The sequence below is a fragment of the Tursiops truncatus genome, chromosome 3, assembly GCF_011762595.2.
Source record: "Tursiops truncatus isolate mTurTru1 chromosome 3, mTurTru1.mat.Y, whole genome shotgun sequence".
Classification (NCBI taxonomy): Eukaryota; Metazoa; Chordata; class Mammalia; order Artiodactyla; family Delphinidae; genus Tursiops; species Tursiops truncatus.
This window is the reverse complement of record NC_047036.1, coordinates 108,239,859-108,266,083: the sequence shown is the minus strand read 5'-3', so window position 1 is coordinate 108,266,083 and position 26,225 is coordinate 108,239,859. Positions and strand designations below refer to the sequence as shown.

Sequence of the window (26,225 nt, the reverse complement as noted above, 5' to 3'; positions counted from 1 at the left end):
ACTTTTTAAAAAAATATATTTATTTATTTGTTTGCACCAGGTCTTAGTTGCAGCAGGCGGGCTCCTTAGTTGCGGCATGCATGTGGGATCTAGTTCCCTGACCAGGGATCAAATCCAGGCCCCCTGCTTTGGGAATGCAGAGCCTTATCCACTGAGCCACCAGGGAAATCCCTCATTTCTATGACTCTGTCTCCTACTACTCTCCCCCTAAAATCACTTTGCTCCTGTCACTTGGTTCTCCTCAAACATAGCAGACAAGAACCTGTCTCAGGAACACTGCATTAGCAGTTTGCTCTGCTTGGGAAGCTCTTCCCTTAGATATCTGCATGGCTAGATCCCTCAGATCCTTCGTTTTTGCTCAACTATCACTTCCTTAGTGAGACCTTCCCTGATCGCAGGACTTCAAATTGCAACACCTCGTTCTTCCTGGCTTTCCTATTTCCCTTTTCTACCTTATCTTCCTCCACATTACTTATCACCTTCTTATTTACTTTTTAATTTTGTTTATTATCTGTCTCTCACCTACAGAAAGTTAAGTTCCCCCAGGGCAGTGAATTAGTGAGAGTCCTAAAAGGAAATAGATGATGTACTTAAAAATACATGTTTGAGGAAGATTTATTTATAAAGAGTCTATTTACAAAACTGTGCATGTAAAGGAACTCACATGGATAGTAGCAGATGAGATGTTGATGCCCCAGATCTGAAGATGGGAGGGAAGCTCTTATCCAAACTGGAAGGAAAGAACTGTACAGAGGTCACCGTGAGAGATACTTTGAGGCACAATGCCAGCATGAGGCAACCTCTCAGGGATAGAGCCAGGAAAAAAAATACCTGCCTTCACTCTCTTCCCTCCTTCTGATCTCTGGCCACTGGCTGAACCAACCAAAAGTCAGAGGGTACAAGAGCCACTTGAGCTGATTCATATAGGTCAGTCTTCCCACAGAAGGCTGAGAGCAGCAACAAGGGCTGAGAGTGTATCTAAAATCACAAGCAGAAGATGAGGCAGGCATTTTTGTTACTTTGGTTCATGGCTGTATCTTACTTGTAGTAGGTCTATAATAAACACATGTCTAGGTCTTTGTTCAAAAAAGAGGGAATGACCAATTATGCAATTGCTACTGACAGGGTGAATAAAGTATGAAATGAGAACTGACCTTTGGACTTACCAAGTAAAGGTCAATGGTAACTGGGACAAGAAGGGTTTTAGTGGAGTGGTTGGGATTAAATTCTGATTGGGGTGTGTATAAGAGAGAATGGGGACAGAAGTGGAGACAGTAAATATAGAAACCTCTTAGAACAAAGAAGAGCAGAAAAATGGTGCTGAAGCTCAAGGTGGGGAGCTGGGGTTCAAGAAAGTTTTTTTTTTGATGGGAAATATTTCAGAATGTTGAATGCTGTTGAGAACAATCCAGTGGAGAAAGGGAAAAAGATATTTGGCAGAGGAGGGGGACAACTGTAGGAGCAAAGTCTTTGAATAGCTAAGAGGGTTAGACTGATTCCAATATATAGTAACTTGGGATATGATCAAAGTAGCTTTACATGTTATCAGGAAAAGGACGGACCATTCAATAAATGATGGTGAAGCAAACTGTTAACTCATTAAAAAAAATAAAATTAGATCCCTCTCTCATGTCATAAATAAAAATAAATTCTAGATGACGTAAAGGCCCAAACATAAAAAGCAAAACTTGAACATTCAGAGGAAAATGTACTAGAATATCTTTATGATTTGGAGTAGAAAGAATTTCTTAAAAAGCTATAAAGGCAAAATTAATAAAAGTTTTTTTAATGAATATGATTAAAAAAAAGTCCCAAACTACAGGTTTATCATAAACAGAATTGAAAGACAAGTCACATATTGGAAAAAGGCAATTGTACCACAGATAACCAACACAGGATTAATATCAAGAGTATATAAAGGATCAGTAAGAAAAAGCCAGACAACCCAATAGAGAAAAGTGAACAAAGGATATGAATACACATTCATAATGGAAAACTGTAATGACCATAAGCATGACAAGCTGATCTACTTCACCAGTAATCCAGAAATGCAAATTAAAACAATGTGATAGCTTTTCATATCCATGAGTTTGACAAAAATGAGAAAAGTTATATATAACAATAACAGTGAGGATATGGTGAAAAGGGATCTCTCACACAGGGTTGATTGGGGTATAAATTGGTACAGTTACTTTAAAGAACAAGTGAAAAATTCCTGGAAAACTGGAATATGTACATACCCTATGCCTCAACAGTTCTGCTTCTTGGTATATACCTAGATAAACTTTTACATGGGTGCAAGAATCCATGTGCTAGTGCTTTCAGTAAATTCATTTGCAATATCAAAAAAATGAAACAATACTATTGTTTATCAAGAGACATGGATAAATAAACTAGCTTATTCTTACAATGGAATAAGACATAAAAGTGAAAGACCTAGATATTTATCCAACAGTATAGATAAACCTCAGAACCTAATGTGTGATGAAAAGTAAGTTGCAGAATATATGGAGCATAACACCATTCACTTGCATTTTAAAGCCACAGAACAATACAATATATTGTTTTGAACACACACACGTTTGATAAAAGTATAAAAACAAGTACAGGAGTGATATCCACTGACTATAAAATAGTGATTATCTCTGAAATGAGACAAGAAAATAAAAAGGGAGGTAGGATTTCAGCTTTACAGGATTTTATGACTTAAAAGGAAGAAGATTTTTGTTAAACAAATATGGCAAAATGTAACATCTGTCAAATGTGGGAATTAGGTTTACGAGTGTCTGATGTACCAGTTGCTGATATTTGAAACATTTTATAATTTAAAATTTTACATAAAAATCACTAGTAGCTTAGGTATTATTGTCCTTTAAAAATTATAAAACATTTAAACATTCAGGAGTTATCAGAATAAAAGTCCTCAAGTTACTAGTCCCCTTCCCCAAATCTCATTTTTCTCCCAGACTAATTATTAACATTTAGCATGCATTACTTCTATGTATTTATATACACATATGCATATATGTGTACAAAAATAGTTGTTTTGTATCTAAGTGGATTCAAAGAGAATATATATTCTGTGACGTGCTTCTTTCACTTGACATGTATATATATATACATATATATATATTCTATATCATACTTTTCAACTTCTGCATAATATCCCAGAGTATGAACGAGCCATATCTTCCTTCATTGTTCCCCTAAATTTGGAAATTTAGGCTGTTTAAACAATGCTGTAGAAATTTCTGTACATATACTTGAGGTGTACATTTATTAGTATTCTTGTGAGCCACTGGGATACATTCTGAATAGTATGTTTATTTTAAATTTTGATGTCAATTTCCCTTTCAAAAAGGCCCTATAACTTACATTCCTTCCTGAAATATATGAGAGTGCCCATTTTCTCACATGCGTATCACCTTTACATATACTGGATATGACCAGTTTCTTTAACTTTTGCAACTTTGATGACGAAAAATGTTTCCTTTGTTTTAACCTACATTTCTTTGACCACTAAATGGGTTAGTATTGCTTGTTTTATGAATTTCTTATTTATATCATTTGCCCATTTTTCCATAGAGTTATCTTTTGCTGAGTCATAGGAACATTTTATATCTTAACTATTTTAATTACTACATCGGTGGCAAATTTCTCTAAACTTTATTTATAGTAGCTTTCACAGAATACAGAAGTTTTATATTTTTATGTACACATATCTGTGAATCTGTTGGGGTCTTGATAGATTACATTTTAAAGAACTGTCATCTCTACAATTTTCAACTGTCCCATCTAGGAACACAGTACATCTTTCATTTTTAAGTTGTACAGTTTTTTTAAAATGTTGCTTCCTATTTTAGTTTAGTTTGCTATTATACACAGGATCTTTTTTCCATTTCATTTCTGATAGGTTACTCCTGATATATAGTAAAGTTACATTAATTTTTTATTTATCTACTTTCACTTTAGAAAATTCTGCTTAAGAAATGGAATTTTCACTTCTTTGTTGACCTATGGCTTTGTGTTTACAGTGAAATGATTGGTTTTGTCAATGAGTGTAGAAATTCTACCTATTCTTATTATTGTGTGCTTTTTGGACATTGTACTGATGTTAAAATATGCAACTGAAGGCAAAATGAGGACCAACTTAAACACAATTATACTCAAATCTTAATTTCAATGTTCTGAATTAGATGTTATGCAAACTATCTCTCATATTTCCTTTAGCTTCAAATCTTTAGTGAAGGATTCTTCCCCACATATGCTTGCCAAATCTAAGTCTCCTGGCATACACCCTTTCTGACTTCTGCCAAAAGACTGTTTTACAAAGTCCTGCTGGGCCTCTGAGCCTAGATATCTGCAATTAGAATTTGCACCCACCCACTTTCACTGGGTTTCAATAGTCAAAGTGAAATGTTAGATGTGGGTAATTCCCTCTGGGAACATGGGAACCTTTTTTTTAACTAACTAAAAAAGATTTAATTAAATCTGACATTGTACCACAGAGAAGTCAGGCACTTAGATAATCATCATTCTCAAAATTTACTCTCTAGAATACTGACAATCTTTGTTTCACAACAGGCCAAGAACTCATAAATTGTTTTAACTGATCTAATAAAACTATTAAATAATGTTAAAATTAATTTGAAATATAAATATATGCTCTTTAAGGACAGGGTGCCAAATCTCTCAAAACTTTATGACAGTGAAACCTATTGTTGATATCCTGGTATATTACATAGGAACTGTACTGCATAGTCTTAAGGCACAAAATCACTATATATATATATAATACATATACATATATAGTATATATCTTAAAATGTCTAACGTACTAGCTTCAATAAAATAAACATCTGAATGATCATTTTTTATTTTATGTAACATGTTAGTTATTAATCTCTGTTGCTCCTAATGATAACTAGATTGTAAAAAAAAACAACTATTTTTTGATGAGATATTTAAATTAACATGAGTGAAGAATGGAACAAGGGAATTCAGGTTAAAGAAAAAAACTAGAAACTTCTAAAAATGTTAAATAATATTAAAACAATTAAAATATATATTAAATTTAAACTATTTTAGCCAACTTTCCTCAAAAGACATAATATAGACACTTACTGAAATAATAGTAAGTCAGAGAATTTACCAGTGATTGTGTCATGACGACCTTTAGCATTTTCTTATAAGGGCAAATTTCAAATCTGAAACAACGTTTATGTAGGTATAATTTCCATACACACAATAAGAAAGAGGCGTGAGACATAAAAAAATTATGTAGCAAATCTTTTGACCTATATAATCCATTTCGCAGACTACTAATCTCCAAAGTATTAGGAGGCATTAAAGGTAGTCTCTGGTTTACTGTTAAGTGTACTATGTCTAGGCAATTTTGATAATTTTTTTATCTACTAAAATTAAATTATTTTAAAACATGACATTTTATATTGAGCATGGCAATACCAATATGTTTGCCAACAAACAAAGCTCGCATTGAGAATCTTGTAAAAATTAAAAACGCTGTATCATCATCAAATGGGAGAACTGACCAGTGAATGGAAGAGAATACACTGCTCACTGAGAAAACAGAATGGTAAAGATGCATAGATAAAAGAGAAACAAGAAGAATATTAAACACAGTTTTATAGTTCCTATCATTAGATGGTAGAATGCCAAGCTGTTCTGTGATACTGTCAATCTTGTCAGGGATGAAAAATGTTGGAGAAAAAAAAAAAGCCATTTAGATTTTATTGATTAAAATGAAGAGGATGCAGCCATATATTACATTTTCACAATAAGGTCTAGCTGTGGTCTAAGTACAGCTAATTCTACTAAGCCTATATTATATAGTTGGATCAAGGGACACTATTTCCTTAAAAAATTAGAATTTCTTTATTCCACAGTTATGTTACGTGATTTTGACATTTTATTCATCTATCTTCAGAAGACTGATTAAAAATTTTCTTTTAGGAACAGAGATACACTCTATCTCTAAAAGGAAACTGTATAATTATTTGTTAGCTACAGGAATAATTTCAGTGCTTTAGGAACAAAGGCTGCCTTCTGTGGAAAGTTGGCACACACTGTGGTTTTTAGACCAATTCTTTTCGGGACTAAATGTTAACTTAATCTAATAATTTTAATCTAATAGTTTCATTTCACATGGGAAGAAAACCCACCAACCTGTCAAAACACTTCATTCTCAAATAGCTATGATAAAACCAAAATACTCATTAAGGTCAAACAGAAGTGAATATAATATACCTCCCTAAGCATTTATTTCACTTTATACAGTTTGATTTTCAGTGAAAATGAAATGTCTTCTTACCTAATGTTCTTTAGAAATATTTAACTATGTTCTGCAGTTTTCAGCAATGTTCTTTCAACGTGAAACTTAATTATGAAACTATAATTTAATGCACTCAATTTCAATATGCTATTTCAGAGAAAAATATTTGCATTTCCAGGAGTTTAGCCAGAGTTATATACGTTAAAATTAAAAATGATGAAGATTTAATTTTATTCGAGAAAAATTCATTGCTTCTGAGTTGGTGCATCACAATACGGCACATTTTCTATAAGAAGGTCTTTCCTAGGGACCAATTCTGAAAGAAAAACAAGAAGAATATTTAACATCATTAAAATTAAAATAAAATGCAAATACACTCATTTCCCCCTAAAATGTGTAACAGTAAATTATCTAGTTTTAAAATAAATCTTCCCAGTGATATTTTATTTCAGTTAACTTCTAAGGTAGCGTTCCTGATTTTAAATGGAGATAGTTAATAGGACTCTCATTTCAGATTATACAAAAACATACATGACCAACTTAACCATTTACCATCAATTTATTAAATATAACTAAATAACTGACTAGAATTCAGCTAAAGCACGCTGTCAGTAGCAGATTACAGATTAATGATAATTAAAACCATCAACTGGGGACTTCCCTGGTGGCACAGTGGTTAAGAATCTGCCTGTCAATGCAGGGGACACGGGTTTGAGCCCTGGTCCAGGAAGATCCCACATGCCGCAGAGCAACTAAACCCGTGCACCACAACTACTGAGCTTGTGCCCACTCTAGAGCCCACGAGCCACAACTACTGAGCCCACACGCCTAGAGCCCGTGCTCTGCAACAAGAAAAGCCACCGCAGTGAGAAGCCCATGCACTGCAATGAAGAGCAGCCCCGCTTTTCCGCAACTAGAAAAAGCCTGAGCGCAGCAACAAAGACCCAACATAGCCAAAAATAAATAAATTAATTAAAACCATCAACTGGAAAATTAGTTCATGCTACCAACTATATAAAAAGCAAGACCACTTTCCTAATTTAAAGATTTCAGTGACTTCCCTGGCAGTCCAGTGGTTAGGACTCTGCGCTTCCACTGCAGGGCACCTGGGTTCATCCCTGTTTGGGGAACTAAGATCCTGCATGCGATTTCAAATTTTACATAACAGTGGTTCTCAACTGGAGGTGTTCTGGGTGGTCACACCAACTGAAGAATGCTACTGGAATTTAGAGAGGAGCCAGGGATGTGTGGGATAGTCTGTGTAGTGCAGAACTATCTGCTCAAAATGACAATAGGGCCCCACTGAGAAACACTGTTCAAGAACAACAACAACAAATGCTGAGTCCTAGGGAAGACATCCTGCTGGAGTCAACTGAGGTAAAGCTCTTAAGATAGAAAGTTTTTAGAAGAGCTGTATCCAGGTGAACTGCCATGATCAAAAAATGCTCACACCAAATTCTATGAAATAACTTGCCTATATTCTTCAAAAAGAACAAGGTCGGGCTTCCCTGGTGGCGCAGTGGTTGAGAGTCCGCCTGCCGATGCAGGGGACACGGGTTCGTGCCCCGGTCCGGGAGGATCCCGCATGCCGCGGAGCGGCTGGGCCCGTGAGCCATGGCCGCTGAGGCTGCGAGTCCGGAGCCTGTGCTCTGCAACGGGAGAGGCCACAGCAGTGAGAGGCCCGCGTACCGCAGAAAAAAAAAAAAGAACAAGGTCATGAAAGACAAAGAAAGACTAAGGAACTGCTCCAGATTAAGGAAGACTAAAAACATATACATACTACTACATGTAATGGCAGATGCTCATAGGGACCTGCTGTGTAGCTCGGGGAGCTCTTCTCAATACTCTATAATGACATGTATGGGAGGGGAATGTAGAGAAGAGTGGATATATGTGTATGTGTGGCCAATTCACTTTTCTGTACAGTAGAAACTAACACAACATTGTAGATGAACTATACTTCAATAAAAACAAAAAAAAGAAGCCTCACTAATACAATGGCATATATAATCATCAATTGTAGAACTTGGAATTTCAGTTCATTCTGATCTTAACCCAGTGTCTTTCCAAACTGAATATTGGCTAAGATGGGGCCACACTAATGAATAACACTTTCTTCTTATCTAGAAGTGAGTTGTAAGAACCACTGTAATTGTGCTGTTCCATTCACATGCATGCTTATCCCACAGTTCCCGCACAATATTTTTTTTTCAAAAGACACGGAGAATGTTGTTGTATAATGGAAGAAATAAATAGAACATTCTCAAGTAACTGATTTATTCATTTTAGGAGAGAGTATGTATAATGAAATGCATTTTTGCTCAGAAATGAAAAGGGTCCTCTCTGCTACTGTCAAACTTGTTTTTATAAACTCCTATTTTATATTTTATTTTGGTATATCAATCTTGAGTACTTTATTGTCAGGTCATCATTGGTAACCCCCTTCCCTATGACAGTACAGTGTGTACTCAATTTTGGAGTGTGGAAAATACATGTACTTGTTTTGTTTTTGTTTTGTTTTGTTTTGCAGTACGTGGGCCTCTCACTGTTGCGGCCTCTCCCGTTGCGGAGCACAGGCTCCGGACACGCAGGCTCAGCGGCCATGGCTCATGGGCCCAGCCACTCTGCGGCATGTGGGATCTTCCCGGACCGGGGCACGAACCCGTGTCCCCTGCATCGGCAGGCGGACTCTCAGCCGCTGCGCCACCAGGGAAGCCCTTGTTTTGTACCTGTAGTTTGGATATATAGTTGACATCTTTGTGCTTTGGTGTTTCAAAAATTTTAAGGCTGTAATGAGGAGTCACATTTACAATCATCAATATATTCTCTACAATGAATATGCTCCCTTAATTAAATCACGATGCTGGAAACATACACACACACACACACACACACACACACACACACACACAAACATGATGATTGAATGCGATCTGTGTGACCTTCAATTGGACCCTAGACCAGAGATCCAATCCATTTTTTTTCTTCTACTATAAAGGGCACTCTTAGGTCAAATGGAAAATTTGAATAACAGAACTGAATCAATGTTAATATACTGATTTTGATAATTATACTGTTGTCATATAAGAGAACGTCTTTACAAATTTAGGAAATACACAATGTAGTATTCTTAAGAAATACACACTGAAGTATTTCTCCAGATCTAAACCCAAGTGGGCTGTTATGATCTGAAAAATGCTCATTTGGGGGAAACAGTACATTATGCCTGTATTTAGCTTCAGAAAGTTCAAGAAAAAAATGAGGGAGAGATGATAAAGCAAATGTGGTAAAATGTTAGCATTTGTAGAATCTGGATAAAGGAAATTCACATATTCTTCAACTTTTCTTGCACTTTTTCTGTAAATCTGAATCATTAAAAAATATTTTAGAGATATTACTAAAATGAATTCAAAAGGAAAACTGAAATTCTCACAAAAAAATAAGTGATCTGACTAAAGATAATGCTCTTATGAGCCACATGGTAAATCTGGCTTACTGAAATGAAAACCAGTTAAATAAGTATTATTTAACCATTTTTTATATCTCACTTGCTGTTACCAAATCTTTGGAGGTTTCACCAGACAGCAAATTATAATTTAGGTTTTAACTTATTAACAATGGCAGTAAATTGTTTCACTTATCAAACATACATGTGCTTATTTTTTGCTAGACATTACATCACAAAATGAAGATACAGAAATAAATATATAATAGTCTCTTAAGTACAGCACAGTAACTTTAGTTAATAATACTGTACTGCATACTTGAAAGTTGCTAATAGAATCTTAAAAGTACTCATCCCCCCCAAAAAAAATTTTTGTAACTATGTATGGGGACAGATTAACTAGACTTACTGTGGTGATCATTTCAAAGTATATATAAATACAGAGGACAGACAGCAGAAGCAAGAGCAACTACAATCCTGCAGCCTGTGGAACAAAAACCACATTCACAGAAAGATGAAAAGGCAGAGGGCTATGTACCAGATGAAGGAACAAGATAAAACCCCAGAAAAACAACTAAATGAAAGTGGAGATAGGAAACCTTCTAGAAAAGGAATTCAGAATAATGATAGTGAAGATGATCCAGGACCTCAGAAAAAGAATGGAGGCAAATATCGAGAAGATGCGAGAAATGTTTAACAGACGTAGAAGAATTAAAGAACAACATGTAGAAGAATTAAAGAACAAACAAACAGAGATGAACAATACAATAAATGAAACGAAAAATACACTGGAAGAAATCAACAGCAGAATAACTGAGGCAAAAGAACAGATGAGTGATCTGGAAGACAGAATGGTGGAATTCACTGCCATGGAACAGAATAAAGAAAAAAGAATGAAAAGAAATGAAGACAGCCTAAGAGACCTCTGGGACAACGTTAAACGCAACAACATTCACATTATAGGGGTCCCAGAAGGAGAAAAGAGAGAGAAAGGACCTGAGAAAATATTTGAAGAGACTGTAGTCGAAAACTCCCCTAACATGGGAAAGGAAACAGCCACCCAAGTCCAGGAAGCACAGAGAGTCCCAGGCAGCATAAACCCAAGGAGAAACAAACACGCCAAGACACATAGTAATCAAATTGACAAAAATTAAAGACAAAGAAAAATTATCAAAAGCAACAAGGGAAAAATGACAAATAACATACAAGGGAACTCCCATAAGGTTAACAGTTGATTTCTCAGCAGAAACTCTACAAGCCAGAAGGGAGTGGCACGATATATTTAGTGATGAAAAGGAAGAACCTACAACCAAAACTACTCTACCCAGCAAGGATCTCATTCAGATTCGATGGAGAAATCAAAAGCTTTACAGACAAGCAAAAGCTAAGAGAATTCGGCACCACCAAGCCAGCTCTACAACAAATGCTAAAGGAACTACTCTAAGTGGGAAACACAAAAGAAGAAAAGGACCGACGAAAACAAACCCATAACAATTAAGAAAATAGTAATAGGAACATACATATTGATAATTACCTTAAATGTGAATGGATTAAATGCTCCAACCAAAAGACACAGGCTCGCTGAACGGATACAAAAATAAGACCCATATATATGCTTTCTACAAGAAACCCACTTCACACCTAGGGACACATACAAACTGAAAGTGAGGGGATGGAAAAAGATATTCCATGCAAATGGAAATCAAAAGAAAGCTGAAGTAGCAATACTCATATCAGATAAAATAGACTTTAAAATAAAGAATGTTATAAGAGACAAGGAAGGACACTATATAGTGATCAAGGGAACAATCCAAGAAGATATAACCATTATAAATATATATGCACTCAACACAGGAGCACCTCAATACATAAGGAAACTGCTAACAGTTATAAAAGTGGAAACAGTAACACAGTAATAGTGGGGGACTTTAACACCTCAGTTACACCAATGGACAGATCATCCAAACAGAAAATTAGTAAGGAAACACAAGCTTTAAATGACACAATAGACCAGATAGATTTGATATTTATAGGACATTCCAACCAAAAACAGATTACACTTTCTTCTCAAGTGTGCATGGAACATTCTCCAGGATAGATCACATCTTGGGTCACAAATTAAGCCTCAGTAAATTTAAGAAAATTGAAATCATATCAAGCATCTTTTCTGACCACAACACTATGAGATCAGAAATCAATTACAGGGAAAAAAATGTTAAAAACACAAACACATGGAGGCTAAACAATACATTACTAAATAACCAAGAGATCATTGAAGAAATCAAAGAGAAAATCAAAAAATATCTAGAGACAAATGACAACGAAAACACAATGATTCAAGACCTATGGGATGCAGCAAAAGCAGTTCTAAGAGGGAAGTTTATAGCTACACAAGCCTACTTCAAGAAACAAGAAAAATCTCAAACAATCTAACCTTACACCTAAAGGAACTAGAGAAAGAAAACAAACAAAACCCACAGTTAGTAGAAGGAAAGAAATCATAAAGATAAGAGCAGAAATAAATGAAATAGAAACAAAAAAAAACAATAGCAAAGATCATAAAACTAAAAACTGGTTCTGAGAAGATAAGCAAAATTGATAAACCATTAGCCAGACTCATCAAGAAAAAGAGGGAGAAGACTCAAATCAATAAAATTAGAAATGAAAAAGGAGAAGTTACAACAGATACCACAGAAATACAAAGCATCCTAAGAGACTACTACAAGCAACGCTATGCCAATAAAATGAACAACCTGGAAGAAATGGACAAATTCTTCGGAAGGTATATAACCTTCCAAGACTGAACCAGGAAGAAATATAAACAGACCAATCACAAGTAATGAAATTGAAACTGTGATTAAAAATCTTCCAGCAAACAAAAGTCCAGGACCAGATGGTTTCACAGGTGAATTCTATCAAACATTTAGAGAAGAGCTAACACCCATCCTTCTCAAACTCCTCCAAAAAATTGCAGAGGAAGGAACACTCCCAAACTCATTCTATGAGGCTACCAACACTCTGACACCAAAACCAGACAAAGATACTACAAAAAAAAGAAAATTACCAACCAGTATCACTGATGAATATAGACACAAAAATCCTCAACAAAATACTGGCAAACAGAATCCAACAACAAATTAAAAGGAGATATATATATATATATAATCATTATGTTGTATACTTGAAACTAATATAGTGTTATATGTCAACTATACCTCAATTAAAAAAAAAAGTCTCCTCAGCTTCAAACAGTTCACAAGCTAGTGGAAAAGACAGATTAACCAAAAGTCCAACAAATAGTGGTTTAAGTAAGAGATTTAACTTTCTCACATATCAAGAAATATAGATTAAGGCAACCCTAGGCTACTGCAGGTCCTTAGTACCACCAAGGACCCAGGCTCTTCTTTTTTTTCCTGTTCTGCTCCTCTTCATGTATGGTTTCTGTCTTCACTGCAGCTGTCACATCACATCTGCATTCCAGGCAGGAAGAGGGGAAAAGGGCGAAAAAGAGAGTGCTAGCTCGGCCTCTGCCTTTTAACAGGAAAACAATAGCTTTACTGGAAGCAACATTCAGTAGACAGCTGCTTACACTGACCAGAAAGGTACCACATGGTCTGAGATATCACTTTTTTTCGTCCCCTGTCACACCGTACTCTGAACACAATTTTTCAGTTAGTGAGACAGAAAGGATATTGAGAGGCAACAACCCATTCACCCTTTTAGCTACACAACATGAATATGCACCCTTCTTCCGATATATAGAATACTACATCCGTTTACTACTTGACTCCTAAGATCTCATCCATGTTCAAATCAAGGATCTCTAGCTGATGTGCTAGCCTTTCCATTAGGTCCAGCTGTGGCTCACATGGTAGATACCTACTGGACCATAGTAAAGAATAAACAGGATACAGCAATAAAAACCTGGAATGGAAAACACATGGCAGTTACTGCTCCACAGCAAATCCTAAATCCTAAATCCTTCTGGACAGAGAAGCAAAAGCTCCTTGCTTTTGGCAGAGCAATAAACTCTAGTCAGCCAAACTGGCAACACCTAATCCTGTTTTCTTTTCTTTGGGGAGACCCAAAGACCCTCTATTGTCCACTGTCCTTCAAGGCTTCTGGTCTGTCCTCTGGGGGATCCAGATGGAGATATTACAAAAAATGCCCTTCTTTGAGGCTCTGAAGCTTTCATAACCCACTTCCTGTTGATATGAGTTAAGGGACCCAGGGATGGCCTTAAGAGTGAAAGAGAGCTAACCAAACTTGGGGTTTCTTGGCAATACAATTTATTCAAAAACTTTATAACTTCCAATCTATTTTTTTCCAGTCATTTTCATGTGCAAGTAGCCACAGGCAAACATGCTGACACAGTTACTAAGCATGAAGATTTTCATTCTCTGGTTATGGTCTCTATGCTGTCCCATCTCCTTAACTCTTAGCTTAATGGACACTTCTTAACACAATGAAAAACTATAGGCTCCAGTGAGTAAATGCATCATATATCTGACCTTTGTCTGGCAAATGAGAAAGCTTGGGGCACTGATCTTATATTAGAGCTAAAAGACCCCCTGCTTGTATTGGCTTTAGTTTTAGTGGATAGAAGCAACTGGCAACAAGGCTCTAAATTATAGGTCCCTCAATCAGATTCCAGGTTGTAGCAAGAAGTGTCCCTTCGCAGAGTAGTACTTCTTTCCATCTTTGCTTTGAAGACTGACTAGCGCAACCTGCATTAATCCTCTTTTTCAATATTTTGCTGAAAGCAGGAAGAAATAACAAGCACACACTGACATTCTGATTATATCCCTTATTGCTGTAGCTGTACTCCCAAAAAACAGTAAGTTGCACTAACCTTACATTCACTACTACATAACAAGGGCCACCAGCTTAAGGCCTGTAATGGTCAGGTCCATGTTAACAACACTCCCCTCTATCCCTGTCTTCCATTCAACTAATTTCACATTTTAGGTTGTGTAATTTTCAGTATCTCACTTCTGGCAACAACTTCTGTTGTTCTTAGTTATAAGTAACAGAAGCTGACTCTGGCTAATGAGGCAGAAAAGGTATTCATTAACAGTTTATTGGTCTAACTCAAGGAATTACTGTGAAGTCTTAAGAATCAGGCAGGCTTGAGTCTAAGCTTCCAGGAACAATGTCCAAAGACATACCATAGAACTGGCCTGATGACAAAAACTGCTGCTGCCTATGGAGCACTAGAAATAACTACCACTATTTCTACCCTCATGGAGCACAACATGCTATACTTTGGATGTTGCCAGAAACTCAACTTTACTACATCTGTTCCTGCTACCACATCAATGACACTTCTGGATCAGTAACTTGACTCCGCAATCACTGATGCTAACTCCTGCCAGCAAAATGAGTTCTGTGCCAAGCCTCTTTTCTCAAGCTCACTTCCGAATACAGTACAGGTAGTGTGCTGCACCTATGTTAAATGCATGTGCCTGAGGTGCAAAGGAAACTGAGGAAATGAATATTCTAGATCCTATCCTGAGAATTTAGAACTCATAGAGATGGAAATTCCTGAAGTAAGACAAGGACATTCAAAAAGTGGTAAATAACCAGAAAAACTGTCAGATATTCATTACTCTATCCCTTCACACAATTTATCTTATTATGCAATCTTTGAAATCAAAAGGCATCCTACAATTGAATTTTTCTATATTCATTAATTGCTAATACTTTAATTAGGCCAAACATATTACAGTTATATTTACATGCAGTATACTATTTTTCACTGTGATTATTTTATTGATTATAAAATTCCTAACCTTGCTCTCTATATTAGATATCAAAGTACCAAAACAACATTAGTTTAGGAAGTTGTCAGATCTCAACAAGGAACCACACTAAGATCGTGATTTATTTCCTGTATTTTAGGCCCCTGAAAAAGCTTCTCTCTTATGGTCATATTAAATGTATCATTTAAAAAATAATTTCTTAAAATAAACATGTTTTAACTCAATTATGGCCCCAAATCAAAATTTAGGTCAAGATTTAAAAAAATAAATAAAAGAACAGAAGAGGAAGGTACATGTCCAAACTCATTTTATGAGTCCAGCATTAGCCTAATACTAAAACCAAACAAGCACACTATTAAGAAAATTACAGGCCAATGTCCCAGTTGAACATAGATGCAAAAACCCTCAACAAAATGACAGCAAACTGAATTCAACAATACATTAAAAGGATCATATACCATGATCAAGTGGCATTTATTCCAGAGATGCAAGGATTTTTCAATATCAGCAAATAAACGTGATACACCACATCAATAAAATGAAGGCTAAAAATCATATGATCATGTAATAAATGCCAAAAAAAGCATTTGACAAAATTCAACATCTGTTTATGACAAAAACCTCTCAACAAAGTGAGTACAGAGGGAATATACCTCAACATAATGAAGACCATATATGAGAAGCCTACAGCTAACATCATACTCAATGGTGAAAACCTGAAAGCTTTCCCTCTAAGATCAGGAACAAGACAAGGATGCCTACCCACTACTTTCATTCAACACAATTTTGCAAGTCCTAGCCAGAGCAACCAGGCAAGAAAAAGAAATACAGGCATCCAAATTGGAAAGAAGTAAAACTGTCACTGTTTGAACATGACATGACATTACATAAAGAAAATCCTAAAGAATCCACCAAGAAACTGTTAGAACTAATAAACAAATTTGGTAAAGTTGTAGGATACAAAAGCAATACAAAAAATCTGTTGCATTTCTATACACTAATAATGAATGGAATAAACATCAGAAAGAGCAATTAAGAAAAAACCCTATTAACAATTGCATACAAATGAATAAAATATCTAGGAATATATTTAACCAAGGAGGGAGAGACTGGTACCCTGAAAACTATAAGACACTGATGAAAGAAACTGAAAACACAAATAAATGGAAAGATATTGTGTCCTCATGGATTGGAAGAATTAATATTATCATTAAAATGTCCATACTACCAAAGGCAATCTACACATTCAATGCAATTTTTTTTTTTTTTTTTTTGAGTTACGCGGGCCTCTCACTGTTGTGGCCTCTCCCGTTGTGGAGCACAGGATCCAGATGCGCAGGCTCAGCGGCCATGGCTCACGGGCCCAGCCGCTCCGCGGCATGTGGGATCTTCCCAGACCAGGTCACAAACCCGTGTCCCCTGCATCGGCAGGCAGACTCTCAACCACTGCGCCACCAGAGAAGCTCTCAATGCAATTCTTATCAACATTTCAATGCCATTTTTCACATAAACAGAACAAACAATCCTAAAATTTGTAACATGAAAGACCCTGAATAGCCAAAACAATCTTGAGAAAGAACAAGGCTGACAATATCACACTTCCTCATTTCAAACTATACTACAAATCTATAACAATCAAAACAGTATGGTATTGGCATAAAAGAAAAACAGCACACAACAACCACCAAAAATGGAACACACAGACACAGAGGAAAGATCTGTGGTTGTCAAAGGTAGGATCAGGGTGTGTGTGTGAAACAGGTGAGGCTGGTCAAAAAGTATAAACTTCGAGTTATAAGACAGATAAGCTCTGGTGATGCAATGTACAGCATGGTAACTATAGTTAAAAATACTGTATTGTACACTACAAAGCTACAGTAATCAAAACAGTGTGGTATTGACACAAAAACAAACATGGATCAATGGAACAGAATAGAGAGCCCAGAAATAAATCCATATACCTATGGTCAAATCTTTGACAAAAGAAGCAAGAATATATAATGGAAAACAGTCTCTTCAGCAAGTGGTGCTGGGAAAGTTGGACAGGTGCATGTAAAATAATGAGGTTAGAACACACCCTCACACCACACACAAAAAATAAACTTCAAATGCCTTAAAGACTTAGACATAAGACATGACACCATAAAACTCCTAGAAGAGAAGAGAGGCAAAGCATTCTCTGACATAGATCATATCAATGTTTTCTTAGGTGAGTCTCCTAAGGCAATAGAAATAAAAGCAAAAATAAACAAATGGGACCTAATCAAAGTTACAAGCTTTTGTACAGCAAAGTAAACCATAAACAAAATGAAAAGACAACCTACAGACTGGGAGAAAATATCTGCAAATGATATGACTGACAAGGGCTTAATTTCCAAAATATACCAACAGTTCACAAAACTCAACAATTAAAACAAACCCAATTGAAAAACGGGCAAAAGATCTAAATAGACATTTCTCCAAAGACATACAGATGACCAATAGGCACATGAAAATCTGCTCAACATCACTAATCATTAGAGAAATGCAAATCAAAACTACAGTGAGGTACCACCTCACACCAGTCAGAAGGGCCATCAGGAAAAAAATTACAAATAACAAATGCTGGAGAGGGTGTGGAAAAAAGAGAACCCTCCTACTTGTTGGTAGGAATGTAAATTGGTGCAGCCACTACAGAAAACAGTATGAAGGTGCCTCAAAAAACTAAAAATAGACTGGGTCGTTCACCTGCGAGTCGCAGAGGCACCTGCTGCAGCTGCCGCATCTCTGAGCATGGCTGACAGCAAGCCCAAGCCCCCCAAGCCTGCCAACAAGACGCCCCCCAAGTCCCCAGGGGACCCCACGAAGGACAAGGCAGACAAGAGGCTGTCACTAGAGTTGGAGGACGCCAGCGAAGGGGGAGCCACCACGGCCCGGAGCCCAGCGCCCTGGAGGAGGTTTACGGTGCACTGGTACACCAGAGCCACCTGTAAGGAGATGCATGGCAAGAACTGGTCCAAGCTGTGCAGGGACTGCCAGGTGATCGATGGCAGGAACATGACCGTCACCGACATGGACATCATCTTCAGCAAGATCAAGGGCAAGTCCTGCAGGACCATCACATTTGAGCAGTTCAAGGAAGCTCTGGAGGAGCTGGCCAAGAAGAGATTCAAAGACAAGAGCCGTGAGGAGGCCACCCAAGAGGTGCACAGGCTCACTGAGGGCAAGGCCCCCATCATTTCGGGGGTGATGAAAGCCATCTCCTCGCTCACCGTGTCGCGGCTCACGGACACCACCAAGTTCACGGGCTCCACAAGGAGTGCTTCGACCCGTCCAGAAGGCGCAAGGGCAGGGCGGGCCACGTGGACCTGGTGGACGAGTCAGGCTATGTGCCGGGCTACAAGCACGCGGGCACCTACGACCAGAAGGTGCAGGGGAACAAGAAGCCGGTGGGGCCTTCTCCTGTCGCCCGGTCCCCCCCGCCGCCTCACACTTCGTTATATTCCTGTGCTTGCAGGCAGAACTCTGACCCAGGGCTGGACAGCCGCGGAGGCACCAGGCCTCCCTCCCCGGCGGACCCGCACTCCCCTCGACCCCAGCTTTGGCCCCGACTCACCTTTCCTAACACAACTGCCTCGTCCCTGCCAGGAAGTGGGCAGATGACCCTTTCCAAAGTGTCTCCCAGGGCCAGACCACACCGGCCACTGGTTTGCAGCAAAGGGGGTGTTTTAAAGGAGCTGGTGGGCAGACGCTGTCTGGGGGTGCTGACCCGCAAGCGCCAAGGCACCAACCAGCAGCACCGATAAAGCAGACGGAGCCCTGGACAGGGCGCCGCAGTGCCCAGAGAGCACCACGCAGTTATGGGAGGCACACCGTGCACGCTTGCACACCCACGCACACATGCACGCACATACATTCACCCACGCATGCACCTACGCACACACTCGCTAAGCACCCACAACACACGCACACGCACACACGTAGCTACGCACGCACCCACACACGCACACGCATGCACCCACACGCGCTCAGGCACACAAACCGACGACCAGGTCTGCGCTGATGGCGGGCGCCGAGCTGAGGGCTGCAGTGCAAAGGAAGAAGCCTCCTCTGTCGCTCAAAGTGACTTGAAGTGTGATGTCACAAGATTTCAAAATGGAAACTAAGGGCAATTCATTTCGCTTCTCTGAGAAGAAACAGGAAACAGTGATGCATGTTTATTCTCAGAATGGCTCAGGGAAGACTCAGAATATTCCGTCTCTGTGACTCCCTCCCAATGGCCCCTGTCTCCCGGCCCTGAGCGGGGAAGACCCCCAGGGGCCGGGCCCTGGACTAGAGGCTGCGGGTGGCCCGCCGGCTCTCTCCTTGCTCCTCCGGCCGCTGTGGTTCCTCTGGCCTCTCTGGAACCTCCGTGAGCAGCCTTCCCCGTCCTCCCTGCCCTGGAGTGCAGAAACCGCAGGGCAGGGCCAGGCCAGGGGAGGGCCAGAGGCCGGCAGCATCTGCAGGGTTTGGTTTCTCTGAGAGGCCAGAGGTGGGGCCTCCTGCTGTCACAGTGGGCCCTTGGCAATGTGTCCCTTTGCATGGACATGGCCACAGCCTGGCGGGTAATGCTCTGGGCCCTGTGGTCCTGGTTTTGGTCCTGGGGGAAGCCCATGGCAGCCCCTGGGGAATGCGTCCCAGAAATCCAACTGCCCTGCCGCTATCTGTCCTGTGTCCAGGGCAGCAGGCCAGTTAGGGGCACCCCTCCATGGACACATGGCCTGGCCCACGGCACAGGTGGCCGTGAGTGCCACAGCACTGCCATGGCAGGTACGTTGGCCACAGCTGGACCTGGGAGACCCCACCCACCCACACAGAGGGGCTCAGGCCAGCGCTCCTAGCCGACACGGCCACTCGCACGGGGCTCCCCCTGGGATGGCAGTGGCCTCTGCAGGCAGCTTCGTCCTGAGGTCCTGGCACCTCACCACACTGTCACCCAAGAAGTGATGGAGCACAGGTCCGGGGTCACTGCGAGGATGTGAATCGCTGCCGTCTAGAAAGTTTCTAAAACTTGGGGATCCGAACCTGCCCGGCCAGGCCCCCAATCCACCACCAGGAAACTGAGGCCCGAGGGCTGGGGGAAAGCAGGCAGGACACCGACCCCCACCCTAGGCTCCTCTCCTCCCTCCAGAGGCAAGAGTCACCTGGGGAATCACGTCTGCAGAGAACTCTGAACGTGCAGAGTGTTTCTGAGCACTAAGTTCATCACAGATGGGAAAGCCCGTGTTCCAGGGTCAGCCGGTTCCTCTCCGTGGACTCGGGACAGGACTCCTCCCCAGACCCATGCTCTACCCATTCGCTGCGGGTCTCTGCCTGCCTGACAGCCCGGCGCCCCCCCCCAGCCGTCCCACAGCAGGACCCTGGAGTCCAGCCCTCCCAGCTGGTCAGGGGCTGGCCTGCCCGGGAGCACACGGGAGGTGGTCTGAGCAGAAGAAACCACGCCAGTGGCATCCTGGGACGTTTCCTCACGCTGCCCCCACCCCGGGGCCGGCCTGCAGGGCCGACACCACCCGCTGCAGGAAACCATCTTCCCGATGGTTACAGCAGCACCTCCTCCTTGGGTTAAGGAAAGTCAACTGCACACAGCTGCCCCCGTGGCCATCCCTGCCTCAGCCCCACACTTGCGGGCTCCCAAACTGCTGAGGCCGAGGTGTCCAGGTGGGTCTCAGGTGTCCCCAACCCGCCTGAGGCTTCTTTCCCAAAGTGTAGCTCTGGAAGCACATCTCCCGCTCAGGGCAGGAGGAAGCGGTGGCCCCCTCCCCGTCGGCTCTATCACGGCATCTGTGTGTAGCCCCAACACAGCACATCGCTCGGGCTCCAAGCTCTGCACAGACACACATGCCTCCCTCAGGCTCTGGACACTGTGGACACACAGGCAAGTGTGCATCTTTGCTACATGTTCTATGCAATACCCATTCGCTTCTACTAACTGCGGTTAACTAGGAACTACATGTCTCTCTGTGAACAAAGGAAACTGCACAGCAAGCCCACCAGGAAGCAGGGACCCGTGGTCAGGGCGAACCATGCTGACTGCGCCGAGTGCCGGGACAGCAGAGCAAGCGTTTGAGAACACTGATCACACCACAGCACTTATTTATTTCTACTTAATGCTCTAGGATAAGCAACTAGACGGTGGTCAGTTCACCAAAATTGAAGTTCAAATTACGTAAGTTTAAAATATTATAGGAAGAGATCTATATTTATACTGGAGTATTTTTTTTTAAGAAGATGTTGGGTAGGAGTTTATTAATTAATTAATTTTTGCTGTGTTGGGTCTTCGTTTCTGTGCGAGGGCTTTCTCTAGTTGTGGCAAGCGGGGGCCACTCTCCATCACGGTGCGCAGGCCTCTCACTACCGTGGCCTCTCGTTGCGGAGCACAAGTTCCAGACGCGAGGCTCAGTAGTTGTGGCTCACGGGCCTAGTTGCTCCGCGGCATGTAGGATCCTCTCAGACCAGGGCTCAGACCCGTGTCCCCTGCATTAGCAGGCAGATTCTCAACCACTGTGCCACCAGGGAAGCTCCCCATAGTGGAGTATTTTTCCACCTCGAATATCCTCAGTCTTAAGGTTTGAGGCCGATGAAAATTACAGTCAGGAAGAGGCATGCGGAGCTCCAGCGGCATCACCTCCTGTCTAAGCTGCTCTATGTCCACGCCCCAGTGGCTAAGAACTCAGGGCAGGCCGTGGCGTCCCTCTGAAGCACCAAGTGGACAGAGGCTCACACACCCGAAGCCTGGGCCTGCTCAGCCACCGGCTGTCATGAATCAAGTTTTAACAGCACACAGCCCCACCATGCACCGCGCAACGCCTGTGGCTGCTTCTCTGGCTATGCCGGCGGCAGGGAGAAGATAAGTCACAGATGCCATGGCCTACGAAACCTACAGCAGTCACCGCCTGGGCCTTTAGGGGAGGCTGCTGGTGCTGCCTCCACCCCTGAGGACCCAGCAGGCTCCTTCCTCTGGGAGTGTTCCCACACAAGCTGGCACACCCCGTCCCACAGTGCACGCAGGTGGGGACACTGCAGTCCCCTGTCCGTACGATCAGGTTGACAATTCAGCTGTACTGTGAAGTCACCACGAGGCTAGAATGTCCTTAGAATGCTGACCCTGAGTAGCTTTCCTCCAATGACTGACTACTGAGCGCTCTGTGAAGTCCCGTGGCTTGGGCGTGTGGAGAGTGTGGCTGGTGGTTGCCCGGCACTTTGAGATGCTTTGGTTAACTCTCTCTCTTCCCCAAACCAAGCCAAACAACAAAGGAAACGCACGTAACTCAAATTTGAAAGGGAGCATATGCTACTAGTTTGAACTAAGTTTTTTTCAGGAAAGGGAAATAAATGTATATATAGATGGGGGGGGAGCTAAAAATAGAGTTGCCATAAGATCCAGCAATCCTACTCCTGGGCATATATTTGAAACTATAATATGAAAAGATTCATACACCCCTATGTTTATAGCAACACTATTCACAATAACCAAGACACAGAAGCAACCTAAATGTTCATCAACAGATGAATGCATAAAGAAGATGTGGTATAAATACACAGTGGAATACTACTCAAACACAAAAAATAATAAAATAATGCCATTTGCAGCAACATAGATGGATCTAAAGATTATCATACTAAGTGAAGTCAGAAACAGAAAGACAAATACCATATGATATCACTTACATGTGGAATCTAAAATATGACATAAATAAACTTATCTAGAAACAGAAACAGACTCACGGACATAGAGAACAGACTTGTGGTTGCCAAAGGGGAGGGCCGGTATGGGAGGGATGGACTGGGAGTTTGGGATTAGCAGATGCAAACTACTATAAATAGAATGGATAAACAACAAAGTCCTACTGTATAGCACAGGGAACTATATTCAATATCCTGTAATAAACCATAATGGAAAAGAATATGAAAAAGAATGTATATATGTATAACTGAATCACTTTGCTGTACAGCAGAAATTAACATAACATTGTAAATCAACTACTTCAATAAAATAAATGTTAAAAATACTGTATTGTGTATTTGAAAGATGCTAACAGTAAATCTTAAAAGTTCTCATCACAAGAAAAAAATTTGTCACTGTATATGGTCATGGATATTAACTAAAAACTTACTGTGGTAATCATTTCACTATATACACATATATGTTGTATACATAATGAAATGATTATATATAACCATTATGTTGCACACCCAAAACTAATACAATGTTGTATGTTAACTGTCAATTAAAAAAAATCTTTCAATGGCATGGTTTGTAAGAGTGTGAAAATCACAGAGGCATTTAGGATATAAATAATTTATAGGACATTAAAATATTTAACTCTGCAATTATAAAAAGTCTCTAAATATATAAAACACAAAAATACAAATGAGTTTAAATAGACAACTTGCATACAAAATTTTCTTTTTTTTATAATTAATTTTTTATTGGAGTATAGTTGCTTTACAGTTGTTAGTTTCTACTGTACAGCAAAGTGAATCACCTATATATATATATATACACATATATGTATATATATACATATATGTGTATATATATATATATATATAGATAGATACACACACACATACATATATATATACATACACCTCCTTTTGGATTTCCTTCCCATTTAGGTCACCGCAGAGCACTGAGTAGAGTTCCCTGAGCTATAAGGCAGGTTCTCATTAGTTATCTATTTTATACATAGTATCAATAGTGTATATATGTCAATCCCAAACTCCCAATTCATCCCACCCTCCCCCGTCCCCCCTTGGTGTCCATACATTTGTTCTCTATGTCTGTGTCTCTACTTCTGTTTTGCAAATAAGATGATCTATACCATTTTTTCTAGATTCCACATATATGCGTTAATATGCGATATTTGTTTTTCTCTTTCTGACTTACTTCACTCTGTATGACAGTCTCTAGGTCCATCCACGTCTCTACAAATGACCCAATTTTGTTCCTTTTTATAGCTGAGTAATATTCCATTGTATACAGGTATCACATTCTTCTTTATCCATTCCTCTGTTGATGGACATTTAGGTTGCTCAAAATTGTTTTCTTTAAGAACCTCTTCCTGACCCACCAAGTTTGGGATTTGGAGCTCTGCCTATGTACCGGAACAGCCCCTCTACCTCTCCTGATATGGCAGCCAAAGGACTGTGACTGAACACTTTATTGTTTATCTTCTAATACGGTGCTCTAAGTTCCATAAAGACTGACCACTGTTCTATTCTTAGTGCCTAGCACAACAGGTATTGAATAAATGGTTGTTGAATCACATTAACCTACCTTAGAATACAAACTATAAAGATAGTTTAGGGCAAAGACGAATATAAAAAACCAAAGGACAGAAGTTTAAAAACACATCTGAAATAAAGAATAGCTTCCTAGAGCTTTTTTTTTCTCTTTCAGTACTGTTCTTTATTATTTTCCAATTAAAAAAAAAACACCTTATTTTACAATCACTTAGGTAACACAATGCAGACAAAGAATATATTTAACCTTTTTTTCTTCAGCAATATCCACTCTGTGAAATATGGAGAAGACTCACGATATAGGCCTCTGATCTCAAAGAGCTCAAATTCTGGGGACCTTGTTAAATATGCAGATATCCTCTGCTTTTCTGCACAAGCACATTAGCCAGAAAATATGTCTTCTTAAAGCCTCTGACCTTGAAGCACATATCGCAAAAAACTCCTTCCATCCATAGGCAGAAACGTTTATCCATCATCCTCCTTCTTTACTAGCTCATCATTCATCCCACCCATGTTTGTTTTAATTCTCAGCAATATCATATTGCTCTCTGGTGACTTTGAGATCCTTTGTAGGTGGCATGAATGCTAAAATGGTTGCATTGTGGTACATCAAATCCATGGTATGAGATTATTCATCCATTTAAAACAAACAAAACGAAAAACAGCATGCTACGTGTTCTTTAAACCCTGTCTAAATGGTGTGCTGCATAAAATCTTGTAAAAGGATAAGAAAAGGAAGAAAAGCAACTGTCCAAAGGTCCAAAGTATATTGAACCACTAGGGAGAAAAATGATGACGGAACAATAAAGGTAAACTCTGGATCAGAAAGGGCATTTTTTCCTACAATTAACGAATATTCATGAATAACTATAGATAAAATAATGAGTGAGACAGTTCCTGCCTCAGGGAGTCTGATATCTAGCACCAGAGAGAGAAATAAAGCACATATACACATCACAAAGATAATACCCAATGGCAAGCTGGGTAAATAATCCGAAGGGAGATTACAAGGTACCATGAGAGCATATGAAAAGGGTATATACTGTTTTTAAAAAAATGTATCACACATGTTCAGAAGCATGTTCCAATTTTGTTTGTCTTACATATATACCAGACAGGAAGTTAAAAAAACATGGATAATGCTACTCAGAAACTAAGTAAATATGTAGCCCTAAAGTCTTGAGTTTTCTTGGTACCATCTATAACCATACATCTGGTTACTGTCTATAGAATATATGTTTCATAAAGGCCAACACTGAAACCAGTTGACCAATATCCATATTAGAAAGGGCTTTGAAAATGTCAATAGTCAATGACAAAGCAAGTACAGAAAAATACTGAAATTAACTCATTGTTCTAAGTCATAGTTAGTTTTCACTTTTCTACAGAAAACCTAGGAAGGCTAGAATGGACCAATGATGAGACTGATATGAATTAAAATTTATGATTAATCCAAATTCAT

The 26,225-nt window shown here is 39.8% G+C and overlaps 1 protein-coding gene and 1 pseudogene across 4 annotated transcripts in view; one reads left to right on the top strand and one right to left on the bottom strand.

The window, feature by feature from the left end:
- The window catches only part of LYRM7 (LYR motif containing 7), a 52,253-nt gene that overhangs the window by 3,295 nt on the left and 22,733 nt on the right, over positions 1-26,225 (bottom strand). Inside the window, exons 5-7 of one of the 4 annotated variants that reach the window (XM_073802474.1) lie at positions 7,767-7,941; positions 6,332-6,608; positions 665-5,701 (exon numbers count right to left, since the gene is read on the bottom strand). In XM_073802474.1, the coding sequence (XP_073658575.1) occupies positions 6,596-6,608; positions 7,767-7,941 (188 nt within the window). In that variant the 3' untranslated portion in view covers positions 665-5,701; positions 6,332-6,595. Of the gene's footprint in view, positions 1-664; positions 6,609-7,766; positions 7,942-26,225 lie in introns of all 4 variants that reach the window. The other 3 variants (XM_073802473.1, XM_073802475.1, XM_019924358.3) reach the window with 3 other exon arrangements.
- LOC101331469 (tubulin polymerization-promoting protein pseudogene) lies at positions 18,272-19,284 on the top strand (annotated as a pseudogene).